The sequence below is a fragment of the Bolinopsis microptera genome, chromosome 3 (assembly GCF_026151205.1).
Source record: "Bolinopsis microptera isolate Bmic1 chromosome 3, MBARI_Bmic_1.0, whole genome shotgun sequence".
Classification (NCBI taxonomy): Eukaryota; Metazoa; Ctenophora; class Tentaculata; order Lobata; family Bolinopsidae; genus Bolinopsis; species Bolinopsis microptera.
In genome coordinates this window covers 19129966-19151422 of record NC_087074.1, presented here as the reverse complement: position 1 = coordinate 19151422, position 21457 = coordinate 19129966, and the positions used below count along the sequence as shown (strand labels likewise).

At 38.1% G+C, this 21457-nt stretch overlaps 3 protein-coding genes across 14 annotated transcripts in view; 2 read left to right on the top strand and 1 right to left on the bottom strand.

Annotated features, from left to right (window-relative positions):
* Positions 1-1713: 1713 nt before the first annotated feature.
* LOC134813298 (uncharacterized) lies at positions 1714-10568 on the top strand. The gene is made up of 11 exons (XM_063820987.1): positions 1714-1795; positions 2697-2840; positions 3312-3448; positions 3995-4115; positions 4267-4482; positions 4641-4799; positions 5017-5165; positions 8221-8363; positions 9159-9347; positions 9497-9623; positions 9813-10568. The coding sequence occupies exons 1-11, from the start codon at positions 1735-1737 to the stop codon at positions 10482-10484; spliced, it is 2118 nt and encodes a 705-aa protein (XP_063677057.1). The 5' UTR covers positions 1714-1734; the 3' UTR covers positions 10485-10568.
* Positions 10569-14674: 4106 nt separating this feature from the next.
* Positions 14675-21457, bottom strand: part of LOC134813504 (RIMS-binding protein 2-like) — a 32782-nt gene continuing 25999 nt past the window's right edge. For 6 of the 12 annotated variants that reach the window (XM_063821310.1, XM_063821313.1, XM_063821311.1 and 3 more), the window contains one exon: positions 19967-20056. Coding sequence is in view for 1 of the 12 variants with exons in the window: in XM_063821322.1 (XP_063677392.1) it covers positions 15708-15884; positions 16036-16751; positions 17124-17260; positions 17462-17595; positions 17765-17905; positions 18071-18341; positions 18464-18669; positions 19389-19494; positions 19600-19802; positions 19961-20056 (2187 nt within the window). In the remaining 11 variants the exon portion in view is untranslated. Of the gene's footprint in view, positions 15885-16035; positions 16752-17123; positions 17261-17461; positions 17596-17764; positions 17906-18070; positions 18342-18463; positions 18670-19388; positions 19495-19599; positions 19803-19960; positions 20057-21457 lie in introns of those variants that run through there. The other 6 variants (XM_063821315.1, XM_063821322.1, XM_063821312.1 and 3 more) reach the window with 4 other exon arrangements.
* LOC134813507 (homeobox protein notochord-like) lies at positions 20514-21323 on the top strand. Its single transcript, XM_063821324.1, has one exon. The coding sequence runs from the start codon at positions 20514-20516 to the stop codon at positions 21321-21323; it is 810 nt and encodes a 269-aa protein (XP_063677394.1).

Sequence of the window (21457 nt, the reverse complement as noted above, 5' to 3'; positions counted from 1 at the left end):
TCAACTGCTCCTCGTTTTCTTTTGGCAAACCAAAAACTCATCAAATTGCGACTCCTATCTTCCTCTGCAATGATATTTTTGACAATAGTTTCCAAACTTCCGGGTAATTTCTATAACGTGTATTTTTCGTTTCCCCCGAGAAATTTCTGCAGTCTTAATTATCTCCTCGTGCAACTACAATATGTTGAGTTTAGCAACAGTTGTGATTTTGCAAGAGGCCATAGGTATTAGGTATTAAATACCACACAGATACCGCTATAAGATAAAGTTGTACTGTTGAGAGTTCATTAAATACCACACAGATACCGCTATAAGATAAAGTTGTACTGTTGAGAGAAGCCATTTTATTGTACCCTAGGATTATGCATATAATAAGTATGAATAGAGCGATATGTGTACTTTGTGCCGTTTACTGTCTTTATTGTTAGGTGCGTCTTCTGTAGCACTGTACTGAAACTATTAAAAATCAAGTAATAATGGTACAAACTTGTTACACATGTTTTGTAGGTTACACATGTTTTGTTGTATAAGAGATCATTCATATTACGATAATTACTCTTTCATAGTTAATTATTAAGCTATTAGTAGTAGACTATTTTGTATTATTACTATTAGATCTAGTTTTACATTACTTTATATCATATTTTATTGATCTGAGGTGTAGTATTGCCAGATCCCAGTTCAATTTGTAACGGAGTTTTATATTAACAGGAAACGATGTAACAGAGTCAATATATTTTAATGTTGCCATGGGGTGGCAAGTCCCCATACATCGTAGTCCGATAGTTTCACTGCGTCATGATATATTACGTAAGTTGACTTGGAGTGAGTCGTTTGGAGTAGCTAACTTAATGTCTGCACAATAGCTATAACATAGCTGCACACTGTATAGTGTATAGTATATTAAGTGGCTAATAATTCCCATAATCTGGCGAGCGTAATATGTGAACACGTACCGTATTTCTAAGATGTACCTGGTACAATATATCATGTCCTGATTACATTCAGTTGCACTGCATTATTTAATTGGTGGCTCATTTGTGCTAGACCATGTTATCACTCTTCCGATATTCCGAGCTCGTTATATTTGCCGGTTCATTTCGTTATTCCTGATTAGTTTTTATTATCAATTATTACCCACTGAAAACCTACCCCGGAGATTGGGAAGACTTGCCAAACATTTGCTGAGCAGCCTCGCCTAACCAGACTTCGTATAATCAGGTTATTGTAGTACATGTGTAATCATGTTCGTTCTACTAATTAGAAAATTAGAGAGACTACTGTTGCAGATGGTCTTTTAGCAGTCCCTGCAGAATCTTATCTTTTAGTGCCGCCTGCTCCTGAGAAAATGTAATTGTTCGTTTAATTGAGTTAATTTGATGCCACAGAGCACTTGCTCATGCAGATTGCAGATTGTGTGTATTTAGCTTTGGTGACAAAGAAACTGACAAAATATGTTCCGTGGATGTGCGAGTTGAGTTTTACGCGACGTTGCCTGCTGTTTATTTTTGGAAACATTTTACAAATGTTATTTATATATCTCGCAACAACTTGTTCAGTGTTCAGTTAACATTACTTGAAATTTTTTTCATATGGTTTTATCAGTTTATTTTATCGGTTTATTTTCTACCATCAAAATTGGCAGCGAAACATATTCATGTCTAAATATTTTCCAAGTGCAATGTAATGAAAGAGAAGTTGTGAACTGAATTACTGAATTAGTCCAATATTTCGATGAGCCGAATTTGTATTTTAATCTTCCTGTCATCTTTCCTCGTCCAAAACAGCTCACAAGGTACGTATTTACAATTTAAGTTGCAGAAAAAACGTTTGATCTGAACGTTTTTTAGTTGACAAGCTAGAGTCTGATTGTTGTGATTAATAGTCTGATCGTTGTGATTAATAGTCTGATCGTTCTGATTAATAGTCTGATCGTTCTGATTAATAGTCTGGCCTAACTATTTTTTTTCTATCCTTTATCCTGCTTCCCATTTTAACCACAGCTGCATCAAACGAGAAACTTAAAACAGTTCAATTTCACAGTACATATCAATAAGTCATACTCTACTTTAAATCTTTTGGTTGATTGAACATTTGGTTGATTTGACGTTATTAATCTTGCAATTTTAACTCATATGTATAATGTATATAGTATATAGTATATAGTATACAATATATTATATACATCTCCCGTCTGTGATACCTAGAAACCAAACGGGTTCCTAGCGGAGTCGGCACGTGTAACCTGGCTGGCAGTTTACCAGAACCTCCTAGATTATACTGATTAATAAATCAGTAAATGGTCCATTCTGGAACTCTAGTCTGTCATAAGTACAACTTGAACTTTGAGATCCTGCATTTCCACGTTATAACATAAAACCTGGTACTTATAAATAATTAAAATAAGTAAAATAAGTAAAATAAGTAAAATAAGTAAAATAAGTAAAATAAGTAAAATAAGTAAAATAAGTAAAATAAGTAAAATAAGTAAAATAAGTAAAATAAGTAAAATAAGTAAAATAAGTAAAATAAGTAAAATAAATAAAATAAGTAAAATAAGTAAAATAAGTAAAATAAGTAAAATAAGTCAAATAATTCAAATAAGTCAAATAAGTCAAATAAGTCAAATAAGTCAAATAATTCAAATAAGTAAAATAAGTAAAATGTACGTTATAACAAATAATATTTGATCGCAGAGGATAAAGCGGACTGCACGTCAGGACAGTTTTACGATCAAGACACCAAGAACTGTACAATATGTGAGTTTACCTCCGGTACCCTTTACAGTGAAGACGGTGCTGAAGAATGTAAACTATGTCCTAATAATGGTGCTAATTGCAGTGAGTCCGGAACATCGCTATTCTTATTTTTCATTTCCAATACTGTGATTTGATAGCATTGACGACATTATCAGTTCATCACATCATTGTTATTTAGACTTTATATTAAATCATGATTTATCCCTCTGAATTCTTTGAAACGAATAATTTACAGTGCATCTGGTTTGATTCTAAACTTTCATAAAATAATGCAGAAATACACAAAATAGAAACTTGAATAAAACCGAATGGCGACAAATAAAAGAATTTTTAAGCCTTTTGAAGATTGGCAATCAATATATTTTATTTGAATCTTAAAATTGGATTCTTTATAGTTTATACATAGTTCTTTTCACACTACTGATTAATAGTATAAGGAGTGTTGTAAACACCGTTTATTATTATTAAAATAAAAAACAACTCCCACACCTTCAGGATATAAATAATTGTATTAAAAAGTTAAAAGTATATATTGACCCTTATATTTTCCAGTTTGTGATACGACTAGCCCGGTGCACTACCTGCCAGAAGGAAGAAATATCAGCAAACTAGAGAAGTTTTGTTTTACTGAAGATGACCAGCTCATCTGTTCCCGGGACTGTTACATTCAGTCACGACACGCTCTTAAGGTAACTTCCTGATCAGCTCTCTCTCTCTCTCTCTCTCTCTCTCTCTCTCTCTCTCTCTCTCTCTCTCTCTCTCTCTCTCTCTCTCTCTCTCTCTCTCTCTCTCTCTCTCTCTCTCTCTCTCTCTCTCTCTCTCTCTCTCTCTCTCTCTCTCTCTCTCTCTCTCTCTCTCTCTCTCTCTCTCTCTCTCTCTCTCTCTCTCTCTCTCTCTCTCTCTCTCTCTCTCTCTCTCTCTCTCTCTCTCTCTCTCTCTCTCTCTCTCTCTCTCTCTCTCTCTCTCTCTCTCTCTCTCTCTCTCTCTCTCTCTCTCTCTCTCTCTCTCTCTCTCTCTCTCTCTCTCTCTCTCTCTCATTCTTCTATCTCTCTCTCTCTCTCTCTCTCTCTCTCTCTCTCTCTCTCTCTCTCTCTTCCTGTCCCTCCCCCTTATATTCAATAACCAATAACCATGGTCCATATTTATTCCCCCAATATCCAGATGCTTTTTTCGTGAATCTTTTCGGCTCTTCAAATCATATACACATAATTCTTATGGCGACGATATGCTTTCAGGGCTGTGATATCAACTGTGATGAAGAACTAAACATTTTAGACTGCAATTGTGATAATAACATAAGAACAAAGGAGTCATGTTTGAAAAGGAAAAACTTTACAAAAGTGTGTTTTCAAAATGGTTAGATTCCGTCAATCACTCAAAATTTGAGTTTTGTCTATTCTGAAGTTTACTATGGCATGTAAAGGTATTTGAACAAAATTTCAAAACTTTAAATTCTAAAACTTTGAATGTTAAAACAAATAACACCGATATCTTTCCCACCACGCAGAATGTGATGGACCGAGATACTACGACGAGTTCCTGGGTCCGGAGCTACTGGCAACCCTCGCCTCCTGCTACAGACAGTACAGGGCTAATAACACGTGCAGTAAATCAGAGTGCGCGCAGGTGCTCTCTGCTTATCTTCCTGATCTGCAGACGTGCAATTGTTATCATACCTATACTTTTAAAAACCAAGTTTCCGACGGGACTGCGGACTGTGAAGGTTATTTATTTATTTAATTAATTAATTAAATTTTTGTGAATAATGTCATCAAATTTAAACAGGTTAGGTATTAACCTTGATTAATGGGTCTGATGTCCATTTGATGTTTTATTTAATTTGTACGCCACGAAATTATTAAAAGCCTAACTTCTTATCAGGTCGAAGAGATTTCTTCATCCAGATGGAGAATTTGTGCACAGACGAACCTTCTCATACCAGTCTCACTCTTATCATAATAATAATCATGGTGGGAGTATTCTTAACAATTGGTAGTCTGTTACTCGGACGATGGTCTGCGGTTAATTATGCAAGGAAGCGTGAGTTTAATTTCCAAGTGATTATTACAATTTATCAGGCGCGGCCAATCGAGGTTTTAATGTACATACAACTTTTACAATTTGAATCAGACTAATAATTTCTTTGCCATTTGCAATAATACTTACATAACAGGGTTATTTGACAAAACAGGGTTTGAAAATGTTGACATTGGCAACATCGTTGACATCTCTAATTCTTAAACTTCTATCTGCTCAGTGAAGAAAAGCGGAAAAATCGGCAAGATAATCCGATTTGTTGACTGGCAAAATATAACTCCCCTGGGAGCAGCTGGGTTGGTGTACGAACAGGAGATCAATAAATGTTCAAATAAAAAGTTCAACGCGGACATGTTACACAACAAAGAGGTATATTTCTTTATATTTATAAATTATTATTCTCTATAATATTATATTAATACTAGATAGCTATTAGGAAGCTAATAGTATTTTTTGATAGTAAGTTTTTATCGCATCAAAAAATATCCGTCACAACCGAAGATACAGCCGAATTAAATTTAAAACACGTTAAACATTTAAAATGCAACCTTTTGCTTTTTACCTAATTTGCACGTGGGCGGTCGTACATACATTCTACAGACAGAAATAATTCTTTGAATTATAATAATGACTAGAAAACCCGTGGTCACAGGAAGGAAGCTAATAGTATTTTAGTATATTCACACTGTAGGTCACGATTGTGAGCATATGTATTTGATATTACTTTAGAGCTCTGCAAGAGATCGGGTTCTTTCAACTTAATTTATTTCTAAGAAAACAAGATCAATTCTGTTTTATAAATTCATAAAACAGAATTGATCTTACTTGTTTTCTTAGAAGTAATTAAGTTGAATTTTATTGCGTTTAAAGATAAGGCCATCGGTCCCTTATTAGTTCCCGGATTCATAAAACGCTTAATTCTGTTTCACGTAACTTGAGTCAATAATCATGTCATCATGAGGTGCTCCGTTATGAATACTGCTGATAAACGGATATTAAATATCACAATTGTGGGAAGTAGGTCCTTCTCCATTTGTATTGTTTCGATTTCACTTGTAGTTTGTCCGGTTTTAAGACCTCAGAAATTGTCTGACCTTTACTCTGATAATGCTTCTAGAATAATACTCAGCTATGACTCTACTTGATCAGGGAATTTCACGCTGAATGGATTTGCAGGGAGTCACAAGAGAGAGAAACTGGATAATTATAATTATTATATAATTTTATAGTTGGTCACAAAATATAGCTGTGATCGTTCTATACGATACTTGATATATATAAGCCGTTACAGTATCAGAATGTAAGACGTATTTCAGAGCATATTCACTATGATAAAATGATTGTGAAACTGAACTTAAAATAACCTAACTACACCAACATTACTAGGTTGTGGCATGGTGATGGAGAGAATTACTCCTTTAACGTCAGCAGAAGTCTCAGAAAATTCATCTATATTCAAGACCCATCTGAGTTTCATTGAGAAAAATTGGCTTAAAATGGTCGATAATGTAATCGTAGATACTTATCAATCTTCAAGCAACCATATCTTCTCTGCCATCCTTCACCTTAATTCTGATAAGCAAGTTAGTAGCTGTGACTTCCTCATCGACGATGAGGCATCCTTGGAAGAGATTGATGATTTCTTAGAGAAGGTCCTTGATGACAATACTATTACAAATCTCGCTTGGTTATTCACAACCAATTTACAGTCAAAGCATTTTGATTATGTACTCAAAACGTTTAAGCAAAGATTTGATGGCAAACATAGTGAAAATCCCCTTCGATTTGATCACAATATGTTCATTTCACCAACTTCAAAACCCGAGGAAATTACTGTGCCACGAGGCTACATGCTTGGTCCATTGCTAGAGGCTCATGCTGATGTCATGACGACCCAGTGGGCTCTGGATATTGGTTTCAATAAGGATTTTAATCTTAAACCTATTGTATTGGCGAACATAACGGAGAGACCATGCTTTGGTATTTTCACAGAAAGTGATCCAACTACACCGATTGGTTGGCTGTGTCTTTACTCTGGTGGTAGTATCGGAATGTTACATGTAAAGGAGGCCCACAGAGGTAGAGGGTTAGCTAGAATACTCGTTAGGAATACTCTGAAGAGAGTTCAGGAAACCCACGGAATGGAATGTCGGGTACATGCCTGTGTGAAGAAGGGGAATGCTGCGTCCATGGGTTTGTTGTTGTCAGAGGGGTGGCAACTTCAACCTTTTAACTACAAAAAAATGTTCTTTCGTAATAGTTGATGAGTGGTCTTCCTCCGCAATAGTTTTTACGATTACTAGATATATTGGGATCTTAAACGAGACATTCTTAAAGACTGTGCTGTTACTCCCTTTTACATTCTAGATGAATATCTTCATACTTTATATTTTCTAAGTTGTTCTTGTTGCTGAATGTCATTAGATGCGAATAAATGGATCTGAGGGTATGTCCGAGACATTTTGCCATTCCATGTTGTTATAAAGTATGTGTTAAGAGTTTTTTCGATTGCTGTTATACTTAAAAAGTTCTGAATTAGTCAGTTTGTTAGTATCGATCATAAGTTTATTAGTTTTTTATTATTAATCTTTGTTTTCTTTGTGTTCCATTATTTCTGGTGGGAACGCTTTGAAACAAGTCTATATGGTATAGTTGGACACTCTTGATATAGATAAAACCACTAACTTTTCTTCGCAAAAAAATTGGATGGAAAAAATTTCTGTGAAATCATCTATGACCTACGTAGTCGATTTTTGATATTTATGGCACATTTGTGGCACATTTGTGGAACGTCCCCAATTTTGCCCCAATTTGTGGCACGCTTGCCGTCATCTATGTCTGACTGTTTTAGAGTAGTTGGGTGTGTGTGTTTGTTATATAATTATTACTAATTACAGTTGTTACTATGAAGGTAGACCAATAATATTAGGTCGTAATTTAAACCATCTACATCTTAAAACGTTTTAGGCCCCTATCTATATCTGACCTAATACTAAATACTTGCTAAATTCCTAATAATTGATTTCAATCATAGTTTTTAATAGTTAAAGTCATAATAAATTAGGCTATGGTAGAATAAAACTGGTAGGTAATTGGTAAAAGGTAAATTACAAGATGGGGGCAGAGCCACAAAAACCGAGAACGCACATGTTTTTGGTACTTTTATCGCGGGCGCGGAGTAATATTAGATGATGTTGATAGCGCGCGTAATAAAACCTTAAACCATGTGGTATATTATGTACGTATGTACCGCGTATGATATGTACGTATGTAATATGTATGATGTATTTATTAATTCTTTTAATTTGAAGGATCCATATTTCTGCACAACTCGATTAGCAAGTCGATAATGTATCGATCGACCGATTATTTGTCTTAAATAATTAGTTAATCTGTTAAAATAATGCAGCTCAACGTTTTTCAGATTCTCCTGCGGGTTCAATTCAGTTTGTTAGGAGGTTTTGGTATCCAGTCCCAGCATGTCGTGTTGAAGATTTTCTCAGAATCGCAGTCAGAACAGCAAGGAATTGAACTTGGAATATTTAACTCAATATCTAATAAAGAGAAGTGAGTTTACTCTTCGCAAATTATTTTTATTGTGATTATGAGTAAACTAAAAATGCTTGGTTACTACAGTTCTTTTTGTGTTGGGGTGGAAACTGGGGGTTGATGTGGATTTTGGGGATAATCTTTAAAAAGCTCAAATTTTACCATCTTCAAATTCTCTTAAAATCTTAGTCAAATAAATATTAATAATAAAATTTTCTCCGCTTCTACATTAAATTTAAGGCAACAAAATATAGCTTATTAAGTGAACCCACTTGTAAAATGAATGTATACAATTGCTCTCCACTTGTCTGATTTAATCGCCAATTGTCTACGATTCCCCATCTCAAGGTCAAGTTTCTTGGCCAAGGTATTTAATATTTATCCAAACAACTGATTGGGTAACTTTGAAGTCTACCACTACTTTTTTTTTGTAACTTGTTGGTATGCACTTATTTGCAAACTTAGAGATGAGATACAGTTATAGTACACTCATATCATCTTAACATTGGAGTTTGGACCTAGAATGAAATCCCAAAAATTTTCCTTCTCTTCCCAAATAATGGGTCAAATCGTAAGAGGGGACCGGGACTTTGGGCTTGATACGAAAAACGCTTTTTCCCGAAAGTTGAAATTTAATCTCACTTCCCAAGTAGCTTTGTTTACTCTTCGTGCTAGAATATATAGAAACGCGAAACATCCTTGGCACGATACGATTTCTTTTCTTCAATTATTCGTTCAGAAACAATCTTGAAAATATCTTATCTTGAATTTTCGAGATTTATCCGCTGAATACTAACCATTTATGTTTGCCAGGGCTAACAAAAGCAACATAATAGCAGTTTATGGTCCGCCAATGAACGTGGACAATTCCGACCTGATAAGATTTTTAGAAACTCTTATTGAAAAATCCAAGACTTGCGCAGCCTTAAAAGATGTGATTGAAAGGAATTATATTGGTTGTACTGGAGGTTTTCGTGATAAAATAGAAACTCCTCGATGCAAGTAAGTGTACTGTTAAAGGAAATTAATTTCATTTTAATATCAGGAGTCAGGAATGTTACTATCTGTTAATCTGAAATTTACGCATCAGAATTGCTGATATTTCTCTTTTAATAAAATAACCTGACAGTGATTTCTAATGCTACTCCCAGGTATATCATGATGAACCACTGTAACGAATTATCTCTCACCGAGTTTATTAAAACACGACGTCTCACTCTTGACTTAGCGAAAGATCTCGCCAAAGATCTCGCTAAAGCTCTGGAGTACCTACATGAGGTGAGGATTTGTCGAGATGAAGATAAAAAACTGAAATAAAACTTTTTTAGGATGTGTTAAACAGGCGAATCTTATCGTTGATAAACTTAATCAAGATTTATTACAAGGTACCACCTGACAGATTATGGTCTCGATTCATTTCTGAATCCCCATAATTGACAATTTGCTCACAAAATTTTGTAATTTCAGGTAAACGAGCCGACTATAGTACATTGTGATGTTAAACCAGACAATATTTTTGTAAAGAGCCGCAAAACGACATCATTCATTCTCGGAGACTTTGGTTTTGCGGAAAGGTATGAGAATCAGACATTTACCCTAAGAGGTAGCACGCCCAGTTACGTCCCTCCAGAATGGTATTTGGGGCATTTGGACACTAAAATTAGCGATACTGCAGACCCACTCGAGCTTCAGCTACGAAATGATCGCGTTTCTGAACTCCAAAAGAGACTTTTTAGAGAACGCAGTGACAGACCCTGCAAAATAGACATTTACTCGTACGGGCTGATCATCTGGTTGTCACTCCACAATAAAACTGAACCGTGGACTGAGGAATCTTCCATTGACTGGAAACAGTACCTTCATGATCATAATCAAAATCAAAACAACCACAGAAACAGAACCTCGAAAGAGGTATTTCTCAGAGACCTATTTAACGATCCTGATAAGTTTGAAACCAGACCAACATGTCGAGAAGATGAAGTTTTGAACAATAACCCAGAATCTAAACTATTGCTTGAGCTTGCGAAAGATTGCTGGCAAGTTGATTCTGGTCAGAGACCATCATCATCAGAAATTCTTCAGAGGGACGTTTTTAGGGGGAAGTCAAGAAGATGTCATTATCAGAATAGTGCGGTTTAAATGATAAAATCGTTGAACTGCACGCTATAAATTTACTGTTTCAGTATATAAAAGCTATATGTATAGCTATGTTTCGAGCTCCGTTGAAATTAAATTGATTTTTAATTCATCTTAAATATGTTAAAGTTAAACATATTAAAGATGTCTGAAACCATCAGTCAAAATATCTCGAAAAAGTATCGATGGTTTTTGGATGTCACGCATTTTTGCATCATAAACACGATTGTTTCATAGCATAAACACGGATTTTTCATACACACGATTGTTTCATAAACACGAATGAAGATATGGCGGAATAACAGGTTATGCTAAAAACCGCCCAGTTAATTGTTCTGGGATTGGCAATTAAGGTAAATAGATTCGACTGGTATGGGGCATATGGGCGGTGCTCTAAGTCTACCTTTTATTCCACGCGTTTTATATAATAACATCTATAAACAAAAGAGCACCTAAAGAGGCTCAGCAAAGTGCTGGCCTATTTACGCTTACGAAGAATCATTCGTTCAATATGTCTCAAAGTAAATAAACTCCTCCATCCTACTCTATCTCTTGCTAAGTTCACTAAGTTGGTAAAATCATCTTCATTTTTCAAATAAATTTGTCTCTTAAATAGGTCCTTTTTCACAATAATATCATACAAATTAGTCCTGTGTCTACCCACTCGTCCCTTTAGTGTTTGACATCCTATTGTAGCAAATAACAGAGACTGGTAGGCAGGCGTGTCGTTGTCACTGCGTAGAACATGACCTAGCATTGTCCACCGTGCCTTTTCCACTCTCTCGGAAAGGGGCCTGGTCTGGGTACGAGCGTAGAGGGCCTTGTTAGATATTGAGCTAGGCCAATAGATGTGTAGGATGCGCTTGAGGTGCTTCCTCTGAACAACATCTACAGACTCTAGAACATGCTGAGGTACGGCCCAGCAGCAGCAGTTGTACAGGAGCACTGATACTACTAGTGAGTCGTAGAGTTTGATCTTTCTCTTCTCAGTTATCTGACTCCTCTCTGATCCCTGGCACCACAGCTTGTCAAACGACCAGAAGGCAGAGTTAGCTTTATTTATTCTATTAGTAACATCCTGCTCTGATCCAAGCTTAGTACCAAGAAGCGTCTCGTTTCTCCACTCCTCTTTTCCTCTTAGTTCATTACCCCACTCGTCACAGGCACCAACTTCTTCCAAGTACACTCTGGTAAACTTTGTCTTTGTGTCATTGACAAAGAGACTCCATTCACTGAGAATATTCTTGGAGATCTGAAAGATATCCTGTAACTCCTACATATCTTCACCAATCTCCTCTACATCGTCTGAATAGCCGGACTCAAGAGGCATGTGGTTATCGGCTATCGGAGGGTTTGGTCTTGAGGGGAGGACTGCTCTTATGTGCACTACAGCTCCAGCTAGATTGAGGGTAAACAATTTACCAGCTGTGCTGTCTCCTTGGGAGGCTCCTATGTTGAAAGAGAACATCTCTGAGTCAGTAGAACACACTCTGACTACTAGAGTGGTGTTAGCCATGAGGTATTGTACAAGCCTCAGGTTGTCTCTGGAGCATCCTGCAGCTTCTAGTAGTCTGATTGTTGTACCTCTGCGGATGGTATTGAAGGCAGCTGACATGTCGATACTCACTTTGTTCCATTCAAACTCCTTCTTCATTACTACAGATATGAGCATGCTCTGTGCCCAAACTAGGTCGGCACAGCTCCTGCCAGCTTTGTAGGCAGCTTGGAACGGTCCGGTGAAGTTGTCCACAGCTCTCTTTATTCTGTTTAGCACTATCAGCGACAGGATCTTTCTCGAAACATTCAGCAGGGTCAATGGTCGTATCGACTTAACTGGGCCACGAGTTTTACCAGGCTTAGCCAGTGGTGTGAGGATGCCTGCTCCTATGGCTTCAATGTGAATGTTTTTCTCGAAAGACTCGTTGAACACTTTAGCTAGCTCTTCATGAAGGAGGGGGTTGTTCAGGGCTTTCATGACCTCGCCAGGAACTTTATCAATACCCACTGCTTTACCAGACTTGAGTTTACTGATGGCTCTCTCTATCTCTGCAACGGTGATGGGACTGTTAAGGCTTGCAACGGTAATGGGACTGTCAAAGTACTCCTTAATAATCCTCGCTTTCTCCTCATTAGTACCTGCGATATTCCCAGCAGAGTTGTGGACGGTTAGAGCTGGTCTAACATATCCTTTGGCAAGTATCTTAGAGGCTCCAAAGTATCTCCGGGTGTCATCTGTGTTGTTTATCTCTTCGACGAGTGTGTCAGCACTGCGGTTGTTGATATCTCTGAGTCTCTTTGTGATCTTACGTCTTAGCTGGTTGATGTTGGTCTTGACATGCTTCCTGTTGGTCGGGAATTTGTTCTGCATATTCGCAATCATCAGCTGCTTGCGTTCAAGTGACAGTTCAGCGATCTCAGGATCAGCACTGAAGGATTTGTGCTTTTTTGGAGGTATAGTTCCTAGCACCTCGTCAGCAGTGTTATAGGCATCTGTTATCAGGTTGTTGAGGTCATCGTTGGGGTTGCCTGTCTTGGGTCTCATTCTTACTTTCTTCTCAAACGTACTCAGCATCTTCTTCTTAACTCCATGATCTTGTAGTCTCTTGAGGTCAAGCTTTCTGGACGTCTTGTGCTTCTTATGGACAAGGTACTTCTGGTGGAGTGTGACGCGAGCGACTACAGGCTTGTGATCTGATTTGAGTAGGGCTCCTCCGTATGAACGAGCGTCCGTGATATTCACTTTGTAGCTAGATTTACAAAGGATGTAGTCAATCTGCTTGTAGTATTTCACGGTCTTGTCGGGGTCACCTCGGGCTGTAGTAGTACCGTGCCATGATGTAATGTGACGAGCTGAATGTTTGAAGCTTGTGTTACAGGCATAAAAATCCTTCTCAATCATAAAATCAAGCAAACGTTGGCCATTGCTGTTACGTTGACCGACACCATACATACCCATATTGCGTGATAAACCAGAAAGGATGTCACCATCTGATTTACGACCCAGACGAGAATTAAAATCCCCGGCTATAAACACATCGTAATGAGCAGGAATATTGTCAAGTGCAGAATTCAGATCAGCGTAAAACTCCTCTAGAATGATGTTGGAATCACCTGTACAATCAGCATCCTCTACATTTTTCATGGTGGGTCCATACGCGTTAATGAGTCTGAAATAAGTCAATGTACCGTTTTTTGAATTAAGTCTGAAGTTGATGAAAGCAACTCTGTTACTGACACGTCTCCAATCAACAACTGATTTTCTGAGCTGAGGGCTGATTAGAAACCCCAAACCGTGATGATAAAAACCTTGAGGTAACTGTTCAAATAAAATAAGACTGTAGTTCATTAAGTCAATTTCAGCATAGTCCTGGCATTTAGTCTCCTGGAGAGCCACGAAATCAAAACCATACCTTTTAGCGTCCATAACAAGCTGCTCCTTTTTAAGGTCCTTTGTTAACCCATGAACGTTCCAACTAGCGATACTTAGCATAGACATCATAGCAATGATGAGTAAATTTACTGTAGTTGAGGTAGATTGAGATGTGAGAGTACAGGCGACGATCTTTTAAGGGACCGTAGTTGACACACGCTGTAACCCCTTTTGAGCGCGCGCCGGCGTGCACGCTTCGCGTGCACGAGAGGTATACAACGTGTAGCAAGACCGTAGGTGTCACATGTCTCCCCCAGCGTAGGCACGGGCATCACTCCTGTGCGACCATCCATGATCCACGCGTTTTGGTAAGTTAATAAAGTTATAAATATAAACCTACTTGATTAACGATGTCAATCCTTCGCAGCACGGCGTGGCCCAGTGGTGCATTTAATTACACATTACAGTATCGCACCTATCTTGTATCTAGCAAACGATCGGTTACCTAATACCTGGGGACCCCAGGCTATTATGTTCATAAACCGAATAAAGATTCGGCGGAATGACAGGCTGAGCGCCGCCCAGTAAACGATCGGTTCCGAGAAACATTATTTGATGCATTACTGGGCGGCGCTCAGCCTGCAATGACGACAGACAACGTTTAGTTTAAGTTTAACAACAAAACGTTTGGATGGCGTAGTGGAGGACTAGAAACTGAGAAACAAGAATCTAACTAAGTTGTATTGTCTGTACGCTGAGGTTCCATTTTCGTGGCAAATTATTGACCTGCACAATTGTGTACTCGACAAGGCAAACGCTTTTTAATTTAGTATTCAATTAAAAATGTAAGTTAATAGGATATAATAAGTTACATTAAATTTAATGAAGCAAGAAATGCTTAATAACAGCTCAGTTACTTTAAGTTTATCCATCGCATCAGTTAATCCAAATCTTCATCATTCATGAAAACCAATATTCAGTAGTTTTAACATTTAATATGTACTCATATGTACTGAATAATCTTTGTCGGGTATACACTGTTGAAGTTAACATAAAAGTCGGCAACACGATTTTAAAGATAAAGATAAAAGTTGTTATACATTATACTGAAAAAAGCAAAAATGTCTAATCTACATCAGCGGTTCATCTTTTAATGTTTTAATTAGTATTTGATCATATAATAGCTAATTATGATCATCAAATTGATGCTGCATTTAAAATCTCCGAAAGAACTTACAAAATGAAAGAGCACTTGAGAACATTTCGTATTACAAAAATAAATATCATACAAAATTACCGATAACAAAAACTGAAAATAAATCTTGACAAATCTTGCACGTTTCCTAAGAATAACGTGTCGACCGAAGGTAGGTAGGTCGAACAGCATTTTCATTTGAAGTACTGCAATTGATATCCCTAGGTAACACATACGCGTTAAAAACTTTTCGTAATTTTACAAACAGATAATTCATCTTATGTACAATTTATAAAAGATCGATATCGTCAGCAACCACGACGGTTGCCAATGAATGTCGAAAACAAAGACTTAACAATTGGTGGGAGGGGCGACGGAATGTTTTAGCACGTGACAGTTGCAATGAGCCAATCAAAAATATGGACAGCAATCACGTGACAAAACGACCTGCATCTCCTGCCCACTGGGAGTCAAGTTATTTACTGATTATTACGAATATTACCAATAATATCAGTAATAATACAGAGGGGGTGTTCACAAACTATTTTGAGGAGGGATATATCGGTTTATCTTAGTCGTAAATAACTGGTTAAGGACATTTTGTGAACGCTCCCTGAATACTCCCTAATTAGGGTGATTACTGATAACCCCTGCACTCTGACTAAGAAGAATTTACAGTCATTAGATTGGAAGGAATTTGTCGAGCAAGCCCCTGAGCAATGCTAGAAGGTCCATCTTTCTGGTCGACCTCGTCAATTTCACTTCTCAGGTTTAAAACCGCTTCCAAGTCTATCACAAAGTTGGAGGGCACTAACCCATTCTTGTTATCCAAAACTCCCTGACAAATAGTTCCCCATTAAAATAATGTTATGTCTGGTTTTAATGTAAAACGTGATTAATTTATAGCTGACAGCAGATAAAAACAACACAACATATAACGAAACGCTATAAAGACAAGCAGTACAACATTTACTAGACATAAAATATACCTTTAGAAAGCCTTCCGAATCCTGTCCGTAAACAAGGATCACGTCACCAGCCATGAAGCTTATCTCATTATGAGAGTCAGGGTTGGGGGACATGGCAAGAGGATGATAATCGTAGAGAGCAACAACTCGCCGTGTTATGGGAACGCTAACGACGCTACCCGGGGGTAGGTTAACAGTCTTATCTCCCACATTAGTCCTGTACCCCTCAGGGTCTTGCTCAGCACACAGTATCTGACCCACTTTGAATTCCCAGGAGTCTTGAGGGCAGATTATCCGGACTAGGAGCCGAGATTTGATCTCTTCTGGAAGGTTGTGAGTTTTGTCAACCTCAGATTCGGTGTCTGATGGAGGAGGGGTGGCCCCGGTATTTGGGGCCACAAAAAAGTAGGACAGCTGAGAAAAGAGTTCTGATTTGAAGAATGATATGGTGTCTGAAGGTAAGGACCGGTCTCCCTGAGAGTTCAGAGCGACGACATGAAAACATTGTTCGTCATCCTTCTCTCTCAGCTCAGAGAGGAACATAGTCTGCTTGAGTACATCTGATTTGGTTGTTGTTTCTAGCTCGTTGTTAAGATAGATGTGATAAGAAGCAGCGCCTTCCACTGGGCTCCATGACACTTCAATTCTATCCCGGTCCAGAATGTTGAGTTGCAGATCCTCGGGGGTTGAGGGTGCCAGGTCTATCGAGGTAGGAGGAGATGGGGGCTTCCAATCTCCTGCAGATCGAGGGAGTTTCAGTGGAGTTTCATAAGATATCTTTCATTCATCCACTCACACTTCTCAGCTTGCTTTGCTTGCTCAGGGTTCAATTTTGTCACAAGTTCAGGTCACATTCGCTCATTGGTCCAGTTTAACAGGTGCAGCGCACTGTTTGTGCCAACAAAAAGACTCACACAATTAAAGATGACTATATCACACTTGGTCACACATCACACAGTCCCATCACATCACACAATATATCACAGACACGATAAATTGTCACAGTCACACATTCAACTATTGTTAAACTATCTAGAGCATTTAAAGATAAGATGTACAGCGCAGAAATTTCACCCTGACTCCAGGTCTTGAAAATCAATAATATCTACCTGTAATCTCGGTTAGGAAAGTGGTGGACTGTGAGCAAGAGAAGGTCTTCTTGTTGATAACTGATGTATCCTCAGAAGTCAGTGTTACGATACGCACCTCGTACTCAGTATCTGCATCCAATCCTCTCAACATGTATCTAAGAAGTGATTGTTTGCTAACTCGAGAAACTATTGCAAATTAAGAAAACTGATGTTACTTATATACTGCATTATGCAGTATATAAGCTTATACACAAGCTCTTATCGAACTGATAAACGCGTGATAAGGCGGTATCTTTATTTACCACAGTAGTAAAATAAAATTACAAATATGCCCACTAAAAAGATGAGTGACTCACAGTAGCTCGCCCGGTTGCAGAATTGCTACATTTTCACCGTTAACAAACACTCCATGGTGGTAGTGAGCTTGACCCACAAACGTTAGCACGGCACTGTTTGTAGTCACGTTTGTAACGTCCAGACTGGCAGGGGCCTGAGAAAGATAACTAGTTAATATACGAGAAATAGGGTTCCTCCTCAGAAAAATTCAGCAGAACTGATCAATTTTAACCTCATTATAATATCATGACTCGATCTGACAAGACTTCATATCTCATTAGAATAAAACATAATGTTCTAGAAAGAACTATTAGAAAAATCACCTTGATAGTCTCCCGCCCGTACACGCAAGCTTTACTCTCCTGTCCATCTCCCATCATAGTTTGGGTTTGGATGGAGATGTAGAGGGGTCGTCCTGGTGGCAGCTCGTTTAACACAGTCCTACACTCTCCTGTGTTGGTTACCTGCAATAGTGTGTACGTTAAGGGCCTGCCGGTCGAGTTTCCGAATACTTTGCGTAATTTATTTCAGAAAACGTTACAAGATAATGATTAATGGTGTTAGTAAAGGTAAGAACACGAAACTTTCCTACACACTACAGGTTATAACTTGTAGACGAAGTAACGTACCTTGAACTCCTGACTGTTGACGTTTATCCTAAAACCTAGAATAGGAACAATAGCTCTGGTACCAGGCAGCTCCCACTTCAGCTCCAGTGTTTTAGTTCCGATAGCTTCACACTCGATCTCCTCAGGGACTGGAATGTCAGTGTTAACAGCATTCTCAGAGGGTAGCCCCACAACAGGAGCTATACTCATGCGCTGCTGAGACATTCTCCTCATCTGCTGAGTCTTCTTCTCGTTCAGCTCTACAGTTTGGATAAAGTTGCTCGGTACCAAACTGAAATGTAAATAGAATTAGAGAAGATTGTGATTGTTGTCTTATAACCAAGTACCTGTGATGGAATGATTAGATTTACAATAAAAATGCGATGTTTTTTATTTTATACTCAAATGACTGACCCTCTTTCTCCGGACATGAGTTCAGCAGTGAAGAAGCCATCTGAGTCAGGATCTCCGAATATGTAGATGAAGTCTCCAGAAGCAAGGGTAAGCTCGTCCTCGGGGTAGTCGTTGGGGGACATTTGGGTGGGATCGTAGCTGTATAGTACTAGAGCTACCTGGATCTCACCGATATCTTCATCATCTTCTTCTTCTATTCCAATACTCTGCAGGGAATGAATTAAATAATTAATTATTAATTAATCAAATAATTTATTAGGCGGGGTATATTGTGAGAAAGATAACTTGTGAACATGTTGGTTTATTTGAAGACTTGACTTTGGGGGAGATGGATTCAGATTTTGTAATGAGACAAAATAAAATGTAATATATTATCATAAAACTGGATAACTTCAAATTAAAAATACAAACGAAATACAACTAAAGAATAACACAAAGTGATGGATCTGAAAAGTGACAGCCAGAAATCAATCTCTGCCTTATTGCCCAAAATCTGAATTCTGAATAATATCATGATAAAAATCAATACAATCATCAAATTCGACAAGGTCATCATTAAAATGATTGAATGACTTTATGTGAAAAATTTCTCAAAAGAATCTGCCTCAAAGGAATCTGACCACGATCCATGTAACAGTTAATGTTGTGGAAAATTTGACATCAGGCAGGCCTGTCCTGAAGAAGACAATTCTAGCTCCTTTGGCAATGGTCACTTATTCCATGAAATGTGGCTTGTAATATTGAACCAAATCTGAGAGTGAATGACAAGTATCTACGGAGAGTTCATTAAAATAGAAATGTGATCCAGGAAGACATTGACCATTTCTGCTCACATTTTCCGTCCCAATTATAATGTCATATCAGAAGAATGAGCTAATATATGATTGGTATAATAAATAATGATCTAATAAATTAAACTACGGACCTGATCATCAGAGATAGTGACGTTGGGAGTACTTTTTCCGGTGAAGCTGGGTCGTTGAGTCTGAATCCTCTGGCCTAACTCGCCCATAAATCCTTTAGGTCGCTTTCTGTAAAACTAATGGTTACCTCAGGTTATCCATTTCAAAGTCATATAGACAGGTGCGGTTAATGATACAAATCAAGTTCACACGATATATTTAAAGTTGACTTACTCGTTGACAATAGTCCTGTAGTTTTGGATTTCATCCTTCAACATCATGTTCTCGTTAGCGAGCTCGGCTAATCTCTTGTTCAACTCCTTAGAATCCACGTTAGAGCGACTAGATGCTACACTGCTGTATATTTCCTGTATCTCACGGTCTTTTTCAGAGATGTTTTCCTTCAGGGAGACGTTCACGCTCTTTAGATCGCCAATCTACAGAAGAAGAGTTTGGCTGTTAAATACTCAGATGATTTTGAAATCTTGGGAGGCTGAATGTCAACAAAATAATAATGATCGGTATGTTAAGATTGTGACTCTTTATTACAATTATCCCATATTTGGTATCATAAATTAGTGGAAGTGTCCCTGACCTGTGACATAAGATGTGTCCTCTCTTTGTTTTGGTCTGACTTCAAGTTAGCCAGATCATCATCTCTTCTAGACACTTTCGTCTGTAGATGAGACACCTATGGGGATTTTAGTGATTAGAATTAGGATGTAATTAATTAATAATTATGCTTGTTGAATGATTAGTCAGGTGGCAGAACCCGAGTGTACCATGCTAGGGCTCTCTCATCATGAGATCCCGGTGATGTCAAAACATGTTGTCTGCCGGTTAACTTGACTGGTGTCAAGGTTTTGAGATTGCCGATACACGAATCGATTATCTCTTGATCAGCCACAACTGATTGGATCCCATATCGGACATGTGATATGAGTCCATCTAAATCAACGGAGTATTTACAAATTATGCAGCATGAGAGCAGGTTTAGCTTCTCTAAATAGGACACTCGAGAACTCAATTAGGATGTATCAGGACAGACCGTTACCAATATATAACTCAGTCGACTCATAAGGTTTATTATCAGTTATCGTCATCATCTTCTCTACATCAATTTACCAGAAATCAATACATTATACGTCATGAGTTCTTCATTTGAAGTTTACCTCAACGCACTCTTCAGAAGATCTAATCCTAATCACGATATACAGATGGCAACTTCGCCTAGTCTCGGTGCTCATTACAAAGGAAATCCTGTTCTTGGAACTCCATACATTACATCGCTGACTTCTCCTCCTCCTTACACAAATCTGCAGTCTATTGGTGTTCCTTACATGAACTCTAGACCTCTTACTGTTCCTCACGCCACTACTCTTACTCCAGTACCAAGCCCTCACCCTTACGCTAAACGGAGCTTTGGATACAGGAATGTTGATCGTTCTAAACCTTACCGATTGGAGCTACCAACAACTAAGCTAGAAGTACAACCAGAGACTCCTGCTTTACCGACCCCTCTACTCACACCTGTACCAATGTTGTCCTCTACTCTGAACACCACCACTCCACCTACCACCCCTGGTTCTATCTCCCCTCCGCAGTTCTTCTTTCCTCCTGACTTCCCTCTACCCAACAAGGCAGATCAGCAGAACCTGAGAACACCCTCGCCTGCTCCTGCTATCCAGAACCAGATCCTAACACCACCTGGAACCCCAGCTCAGACCCCTTCTTCTTTTGGCAAGGCTCCAAAACAGAAGAGGAGGAGAACCAAGTTCACTACATTCCAGCTAGACGTGTTAGAACGGGAGTTTGACGACTGCAACTATATCTCGACTGAGAGGAGACAAAGTTTGGCAGCAGTGCTCGGGTTGACGTCAGAGAATATCAGAGTTTGGTTCCAGAACAGACGAACTCAGATCAAAAGGATGGAGAACAACCGACCCAAACACATTTAGATTAATTAATTTGTGGATATTTTGTTACTAAATTGTAAATATTATATTATGTTTATCACTACAATACCAGCGTTTTATTTAAATAACAAAAAAAATTTAATCAATCTTCTTATTCTTAAATGGATGGCTTGATT